We start from the raw sequence: 9,138 nt of genomic DNA, 5'->3' as shown, positions 1-9,138 counted from the left end.
CCATCATTCCTATATCTGTGGCTCCATCCGCATATTATGACCCTTATACCTGTTTTCTCTTTGACCAGACAAAAGATTATTGCAGAAAATGGCCAGAGGTGTATGGGGGCTGCCCATACTGGTCTTGTGAGATACACATGCTAGGGACACGGATTAATCACTTCTTCTATTGATTCCGCAAGACACTCTTCCTCTACATTCAAGGCCCATGGGATCCCAGGTGGGAAATAGGAGTTGCTGGTAAGCTTTACCCCAAAACTCAGCCCAGCTCCCAGTAAGTACTATCCACATCCAGAGNCAATATGTCTCAATCGCCCCTTGTCTTATTAATCTTGTCTCTACATTCCTTCAGTGACAAGTACAAAAATTTCTAACCAAGTTGTTAACCAGCCCCTGTTTACAGGATTACCAGCCTCTGCCCATAGATGATTACCAAACAGATTCCAATGGCGAAGACCAGATATACCCTGAAAATTGACGACTCCCCTAAACAGCAGGAAGTAGCTTAAGAGACACGACGCCCCTATTCCCTCTTCACCATTGGTTTCCCCTCTCCTTTTCTCCCCTTCTTTTTTATAATAACAAGAAGGGAGGAATGTTAGCACCAGGACACTCCAAGCCCCAGCCTAACCATGTGACCCTTGACCTGCATTGCCAGGACAACGACCTTCAATCCCACAATCCACTTGGCTCAGTTCCTGCCCTCACTAGTGTGACCTCATTTTCTGTATAAATTAGGAAGCCACCCCCTCCTCACTTTCTTCTCTTCTCTTCCTCCTCTTCCTCTTCCTCTTCTCTTCCCCCTCTTTCTCTCTCTCTCCTCTTCTCTACCCTTCTACCCGCTTCGCCGCCGCTGCCCCATTCCCGCATAATAAACCTCTCCCAGGTGGTACACCTTGGCCTGGTCTGCTGCTTGGTTTATCCACTTTAATGAGCCCTAGAAAGGAGCTGACTGTCAGTCCTGAGTGGTGGGGTGTCTACACCAAGTGTCCCTACAGTCCCTGTAGAAAATGGCCTGTCACTGTCTGTGTGAATGAAAGGCGAGTGTCAGGAAAGGTGAGATGGTTTCTCCCCCTGCTTGGGCCCTCTCGTGGTCAAGTAGGAATCCTCCTCCCATGGGGATCCATGGGTCTGAGATCCCAAGCATCCTGCTCTTAATGCCTCAGACTTGGGAGTTGGGCTGGGGTGTGTGGTGTCCTACCTGTCTCACACCCAGGGCTGTGGGGTCCATCCCCAGTGTAGGAGGCAAACATACAGTGGACAGGAACTTTCTGGATCTGGTTTGGCTCCGTGGAGGTGGGCCTGCCTGTTCCCTCATGGGGAAGAGACGAGCGCCTTCCTCTTATCCCTGGTGCCCCACTCCGCAGGGTGTCTTTGACCCCATATTTCTACCCTCGGCTCCCCAAGTTTTGCTGGCCTCTGATGTGGCCCTCCCACAGTCCTCTCTGGCGGATGGAACCACTTATTCTCACCCAGGTCCCAGATGTAGGAGTCATAGTTCATGCTCATGGGCGCGCGCTGGAACTTCAAGCAGGAATAGGCTACTGCCAGCTTCCTGTTGCCATCGGGGTGCCAGGAGAGGTGTGTAGCTGTCCGCTTGATCTCCTGAGGGTCCCTGGAGGGGAAAGCAGGGGATGGAGGGGAGGGTCCCCCGAGTTGGTGTTTTATTAGATTCCTTTTCCAAAAAAAAAAAAAAAAAAAAAAAAATCCAGTAGGGTCTATGCGACTGCGTTCACTTAGAAATTGATTTTACAAGGTTGAAGCTGGACAGCGGGAGAGGCGGAGTGGGGGTGGTCTCCTGCCTGTGCCATTGCACCACTCCAGAGCCAGCTTAGGCTACAGAGATCCTGTCTCAAACAAGCCCCAACCCCACAGAAACCTCAAAGTTGACAAGTCTCCCTTAAACAGAAAATCAATCTCAAACTCCACCTAGCACGTACAAAGAATTAGCCAGGAGGCAAATGAGTGAAATCTATAAGATAACTTTTTTTTTTTTTTTTTTTTTTTTTGAGGCAAGACCTCATGTACCCCAGACTGGCCTTCTGATCCATCTGCCTCCAGATTACAGGCATGCACCATCACACCCAGTATATAAGGTACTGGGATGGAAACCCAAGGCTATGTACATGTTGGGCGCACATACATACTGCCAGCTCAGGCCACAAGACAGTGTCTGTGTGTCTGGCTGATACTACTTTGTGGCACCCTGAAGAGCTTTAGTTTAACAATTACCCCCCTCCCCCCCCTTTGTTGTTGTTGGCTTTTTTTGGTTTTTGAGACAGGGTTTCTCTGTGTGTAGGGTTTCTCTGTCCTGGAACCCACTCTGTAGACCAGGCTGGCCTCGAACTCAGAAATCTGCCTGCTTCTGCCTCCCGAGTGCTGGGATTAAAGGCGTTCGCCACCACACCCGGCAACCCCCTCCCCCTTTTAAAGCAGGGTCTCATCGTGTAGCTCTGGCTACTCTGAAACTCACTCTGTAGAGCAGGCTGGACTTGGACTCACAGATTCTGCCTCTCTTTCTCTAGAGCTGGAATCAAAAAGCATGCGCTGCCGTGCTGGCCTGGTTTAAACACTTTTACCTGATGAAAGTTTTGACTGGGAGCCTGAGTCCGTGACGGTCAGCACAGGAGAGGAGAGCATCCAGCCCCTTCGTTACTACTTGCCAAAAGGAGCTCAAAACTCCTGTCCAGCCTGGCAGGGCAGCACACCCTATTGCCCCGACCCCCAGTCCTAACAAAAGGGAGGGATGGGGGTGTAGTTCTCTTGCTACACTCTCTGCCTCTGTACATGAAGCCGAGTTTGATCTCAAGCCCTGCGTAAAACAAGGGCTGTGATCCCAGCACTTGGGAGGTAGAGACAGAAGGATCAGGACCTCGGGACTAGTGTTAGCTCCATAGTGAGCCTGGGCCAGCCTGTCTCAGAAAGAGAATTAGGGAGGGAGGGGGAGGAGGGAGGGGAGGGAGGGGAAGAAAAGATTCAGAGACACAAACCCGTTAGTGAGTGAAAGGAGCCAGACGATAGAGGTCACCACAGAGTATGTGGTATTGTGCGGATCATAGGAGGTGGTTGTGATAAAAAGGCCAGTGGGAACCAGGAGTTGGAGGGCAGGGGAATGAAAAGAGAAGGCAGTGAAAACCGGCTCTGCATTGTTGGTCCAAATCCACAGATTATGAGGCCCAAGGGTGCCCTCTATTGGAAACCATGAACCCTGCATGTCTGTCTGTCTGTCTGTCTTTCTTTCTTTCTTTCTTTCTTTCTTTCTTTCTTTCTTTCTTTCTTTCTTTCTTTCTTTCTCTCTTCCTTCCTTCCTTTCTCCCTTCCTCCCTTCCTCCCTTCCTCCCTTCCTCCCTTCCTCCCTTCCTCCCTTCCTCCTTTCCTCCCTTCCTCCCTTCCTCCCTTCTCCCTCTGTCTATCTGTCTGTCTGTCTTTCCTTTTTTAAAGACAGGGTCTTAGAAGCTCAGACTCACCTCAGACTCCTTATGTATCTGAGTCTAAGGATGGCCTTGAACCCCTGATCTGGTCTGCCTTAGATCCTCACCTGCTGAGGTTACAGGTGTGTGCCACCATGTTTCTCTCTCTCTCTCTCTCTCTCTCTCTCTCTCTCTCTCTCTCTCTCCAAAGTTTCACTAAGTAACCCAGACTGGCCTAGAACTTCCAATCCTCCTGTCTCAGCCTAACAGTGCTAGGACCACAGGTGTGTGAAATATCACGCTGACCTGATGTGTGCTGATGTGTGACCTGTGTGCTCAGGGCCAGAGGGGGGAGGGAGGGAGGGAGGGATCTGAGAACTCTCAACTCTCTCTACTTGACTTTGCTGAAAGCCTAAAGCTATATGAAAAACTAAAGTCAGGCTGGGCATGGTGGTGCACGCCTTTAGTTCCAGCACTCAGGAGGCAGAGGCAGGTGGATTTCTGAGTTCGAGGCCAGCCTGGTCTACAGAGTGAGTTCCAGGACAGCCAGGGCTATACAGAGAAACACTGTCTCAACCCCCCCCCCCAAAAAAAAAGAAAAAGAAAAAGAAAAACTAAAGTTAATTTTTTAAAAATAATTTTTCATGGATGTATTTTTTTCATGTAGTACTCTGTATATATACAGAAAAGGGCATCAGACCCCTTTATAGATGGGTTCTGGGAATTGAACTCAGGACCTCTGGGAGAGCAGCCAGTGTTCTTAACCACTAAGCCATCTCACCAGCCATTAAAGTCAATTAATTTTGAAGAGGTTTGTTTGTTTGCTTGTTTATTTATGTGTACGAGTGTGTTGCCTGTGTGTCTGTACGGGGGTCGTCACATGCATGCCTGGTGCCTATGTAGGCTAGAAGAGGGCATCAGATTCCTGTAGAGGAGTTCCCAGCATCCTCCCTGGGGCAGGTCACCTGTCACTCCAGCTCTAGGGGACCTGCCACCTCTCTCTAGCGCTACCTGAAGACATTGATGGTCTTGGCTGAAGGGGCCTCTTCAGTCACCTCCACGGCCTCCTCGTCATCGAAGTATTCCTCGTAGATGTCGATGGCGTTGTTCTGCTTGATGCAGTGCTCCATGATCTGGGGAGACGCCGAGCCAGGAAACCTTAGCCGGGAAGAGAGCTGCCCCGCCCCCTCCCTGCCTGTGTCATCTCTGATGGTCAGCAAGGCCTGGCCCAAGCCCAACACTCTTCCAGTGAGAGGATCGGACTCACTGCACACTGGAACAGGCCGCCATGTTATCCCTATGTTTCAGTTCCACAGAAGGACAGCCCCAGGCTTCTTGGGGAAACCACAGAAAAAGGGGGCAGCCAATCAGCAACTGCCCCGACGTCTGGCCAGGAGCTTACAACAGATTCAATAAAAAATCCCAATAAAGTAACCCTCTCTCCCTCGCGGTTCAAACCAATCAACAGTGTACAAATATCTCATGCCTTAAGCTCCACCAATCCTGAGAAAGGTGACCCAACCACGACTCGAGAACCCCTAACTGGCTTTAAAAGGGGCCTGCTCCCCTCAAGGTCGCCATTTTGCTCGGATGGATGACCCCGCATGCTGGATGTTCCTACAGAATAAATGCTCTTTCTCTTTGCATACTATTGAGTCTGGGGTCTTCTTTTAGGGATTCTCGGACTCTTACACCGGGAGCCTTCTTTAATCCCTTCAACAGAAAATTTCCTCCTTACGGGGGGGGGGGGCAAATGGGAGTGTCCCTATCTCTGACAGTGTCCCTTAACGGTATCTGGTGAAGTCAGTGTGTCTGTCTGTCTTGGATTTGTGGAGTGAGTTACAAACATTTTGGGAGCGGGTGGCATGTGAGATTCAGTCTGCAGCCTCTGCTGGGTCTGGCAGAGAATTGAAATTCAGTTCAGTGCATGAAGGAGCATTACTGGCTGATTGGCAGGGCTCTTCTAGGGTACCTTTTACCCAAGAGGCTTCCCATATTGTTGTTGTTGTCGTGTGTGTATGTGTGTGTGCCTTGGGGTTTAATGGGGGGAAGGGGACATGCTCACCATTGCACATGTGTGGAGGTCAGAGGACAACTTACAGGAGTGAGAACTCTCCTACTATCAGGAGGGTTCTAGGACTTCAAGTGATCAGCCTTGAGGACCAGGGTCTTTACCCACACAGCCATCTTGCCAGCCCTCTTCTAAGCATTTTAGACTCCTCCTTAAACTCATTTGCCTACAGGTGCCTATGGTCAGCAATGAGGCTCTCCCTCCCTGGCTGAGAGCTACGGGAGCCTACACAGGGCTGCACACAGCCTGTAGAGTACAGTCTGAGCTGGGGTGGTGGTGTGGGACAGCTGGCACCAGAGGGAGGCTAACCGAACCCAGCTGCATGACGGCGTTGATGTAGTTCTCGTCCTTCTCCACTTTCTTCCGGAAGCGGATGGTCTGCTCCAGCTCCTGGGGGTTCACATCCTTGGGCCAGCCCCCCTCGACATGATTAACGCCACAGCTCTCCATCTCGAACCGCTCAGTGTTGGCCTAAACAGAAGCACAGGGGAGAAGACATTTGTCTCTGGGCTAAGCATTCAGCCATTTCTGCAAACCTGGGTCTTGGGGACCCTAAGCTCTTACGGGGATACTGAATAAGGGATGTCCTGACCAAAGCCATAAAGTGAAGAGGCCCTATCCGGTTCCCAACAGCACTATCTGGGAACCTTACAGGGGACAGTGGTGGTCATGAAAAGCCTAGTTCCATCTTTACCTTAAACAGGCCCAGGAGTCCACCCACCCATCCTGGGAGATATCATATCAACAGTGACTAAACTTCTATCCCTCAGCATTACAGATACTGGAAATCAAAAGCGATTCAGCTCATTCATGCCACGATCATCAGGATCCTTCACGCCCATGATACCGTGAAAAGTGTGTTTTGGCTGAATCAAGTGATACTGATTGCTCCCGGGCGTGGTAAGATGGGTTAGCCCATGTCACATGATTTTCAGGGTGGCTGACAGAAACATGGGTTGATCCTTTACTTCGTGGGGACTCTTCGTGTCCAGGGACACTTCGTGTCCCTGGGACCTCCACCCATTCCAGTGGGAATCGCCTATGTCACACTTCCTTTTTCTTACGCCCTTTTGGATAGTTCTCTCAGAAAGCCCAAATGCCCAGACTGACTCCATCTCAAAGGCCTCAGAGCCCTTGGGAGGAGCGTTTTGGGTTCTAGGTATGTCCAATCTTTTTGATATTGCAATACGACCCAACACTATCATCTACAAAGTTCATATTCAGTAGGCATATGGTCAACACACACACACACACAGCTGAACACAGGAGATGCGATCTTAAAAAAAAACAAACAAACCAGACTTGGGAAATGGAGGCAGGAGGAGCAGAACCTCAAGGTCACTCTTCTCTTGGCAAGTTCATGGAATACATGACCACTCGGTCACACATTTAAAAAAAAAAAGACAAAGAAAAATCATACATACAAAAAAAATTCTCCTAATGCGTTAAGAAGATTCACCGGATTGTCACCGGATTGTGTTGGACCACATTCAGAGATCTCCTCATTCATTTCTGAAGCTGACTAGGCCCAGGAATCCACCCAACCCTCCTGGGTGATAGATGGCATATTAACCAACACCGAGTAACCATCCTTCAACAGCACAGAGACTGCACACCAATAGCAACTCGGAGCTCGGACGTTGCCTTGTGCATTCTGGGGGACACACAGAGGTCGGACACATCTGCTCCGGTCCAAGAAGAGTGGGTGTTGTCTACTCCTGATCCTGGCACCGGGTGAGTCTTGGGGTGACTCTGCCCACACGCCTCCAGCACCTGCTCTCGCCCATGCTACCTAGTTTCCTGGTAAGCCGCCCTGCTTATCCCTTCAGGGCAGGCACCCACCTCGTGTTCTGACATGCTGGCGGAGCACTGGATGCCTGTGTCCACTGGGTTCCGCTCCACATACAGTGCGGACAGCTCCGGGTTGGGTGAGATGTCGATGTTCAGCTCAGCCTGGCGATCTGAGAAGTTGCATTGCTTCCCAAACTCGCTGCGCTTCTTCAGGTACACGTAGACGATCTCCATGGCGGCGACCGTGGCTGTGGCAGGATGGAGCAGAGCATCAGACTAGTGAGGGTCCCACCCAGATACTGCTCATCTCCTCGGGTCCCACCAGAGGCAGGACCGGGTTAGGGGATCTCTCCAGAAGCTACACCTATGTTTTGTTTTGTTTTGTTTTGCTTTTTGTAAATTATCTGTGGTGGGGAGGGGGGCTGGAGAGATGGCTCAGCAGTTAAGAGCTCTGGCTGTTCTTCCTTGAGATTCCCAGCCCCCACAGGGCAGCTCAAAAGCATCTATGACTCCAGTTTCAGGACATCTGACTTCACCCTCTTCTGGCCTCCATCGGACTGCACATATATGGTATATAGACATACATACAGAATGCAGGCACACCCCCCACCCCCCACACACACATACAAATAAAACTTTAAAAATTAATCCCATTCATCTGGGTACACGTCTGTGATCCCAGAACTCTCAAGGTGGAGGCAGGAGAATCCAGAGTTTAAAATCATCCTAGGCTACACAGAAAGTTCTAAGCAAGCCATCCTGGGCTACATGAGACCCTGTCTCAAAACACAGAACATAAAACACAAAAACAAAATGAATGGTTGGGCAGTGGTGGCTCGAACACTTTAATCCCAGCACTCGGGATTCAGAGGCAGGNGGATTTCTGAGTTCGAGGCCAGCCTGGTCTACAGAGTGAGTTCCAGGACAGCCAGGACTACACAGAGAAACCCTGTCTCGAAAAACAAAACAAAACAAAAAAAGCAAAGCAAACCAACAACACACACACACTTAAAACCAAAAACCCTTCACCAGGTGTGATGGTTTACACTTGTACTCCCAGCCCTTGGAAGACTGAAGCAGGAGGATTGCCATGAGTTCAAGGCCATTCTATGCTTTGAAAGCAGCTTGTGATATATAGTGAGACGTTATCTAAAATGGCCTGGAGAGATGGCTCAGTGGTTAAGAGCACTTGCTGCCCTTGCAGAGGGCTAGAGTTGGGCATCTCCAGATGCTGTAACTCTAGCTCCAGGGAATCTGGTGCCACCTTCTGGCCTCTGTGAGAATGTGTAGTATATGCCAGCCATCCCCCATCTCTCTCTCCCTCCCCCTTCCCTCCCTCACTCCCCCTCCCTCTCCCTTCCCCTCTCCCCCTCCACCTCCCTCACACACACATGCACACGCAGCCAAATAAAGCTGATTTTGAGACAGGGTCTCACTAGCCGGCCTGGAACTAACCATGTAGACCAGGCTGCCTTCAAACTTGGAGGTCCACCTGCCTCTGCATGAGCCGCCATGGCTAGAAAAAGAGAATAAGTCTTTAAAGAAACAAAAAGAACAAAAATCTCCTCAGATAAGAATCACTAAACTCACCTAAGTGCCGAGTGTATGCTCAGTGTAAATTATACTGTTTGGTTCTTGCTCTTACCCCTCTCAGGCCAGCAATGAAATCACCATTTTACTTGAGGAACATTTCTATCTTTAGGTGACTTGCCAGGCGTCACACAGCTGACAAGCAGGCCAGCTGGGCTGCCTGGCTTCAAAACTCTTACCCACAGAATTGCACACTTTCTGTTGAATCAATACACTTAGTGGAGGCAGGAGGCGATTCTGATGACGGTTGAGCTAGACCCACCGGCAAGCTCAAGA

At 50.2% G+C, this 9,138-nt stretch overlaps 1 protein-coding gene across 1 annotated transcript in view; it reads right to left on the bottom strand.

Annotated features, from left to right (window-relative positions):
• The window catches only part of Dnai2 (dynein axonemal intermediate chain 2), a 34,093-nt gene extending 26,586 nt beyond the window's left edge, over positions 1-7,507 (bottom strand). The window contains exons 1-4 of the mRNA XM_021212747.2: positions 7,324-7,507; positions 5,791-5,952; positions 4,422-4,543; positions 1,473-1,615 (exon numbers count right to left, since the gene is read on the bottom strand). Of these exons, the coding sequence (XP_021068406.1) occupies positions 1,473-1,615; positions 4,422-4,543; positions 5,791-5,952; positions 7,324-7,506 (610 nt within the window). The 5' untranslated portion in view covers position 7,507. The remainder of the gene's footprint in view (positions 1-1,472; positions 1,616-4,421; positions 4,544-5,790; positions 5,953-7,323) is intronic.
• Positions 7,508-9,138: the final 1,631 nt, after the last annotated feature.

The sequence above is a fragment of the Mus pahari genome, chromosome 14, assembly GCF_900095145.1.
Source record: "Mus pahari chromosome 14, PAHARI_EIJ_v1.1, whole genome shotgun sequence".
In the NCBI taxonomy this organism is placed as follows: Eukaryota; Metazoa; Chordata; class Mammalia; order Rodentia; family Muridae; genus Mus; species Mus pahari.
This window is presented reverse-complemented; position numbering and strand designations above follow the sequence as displayed.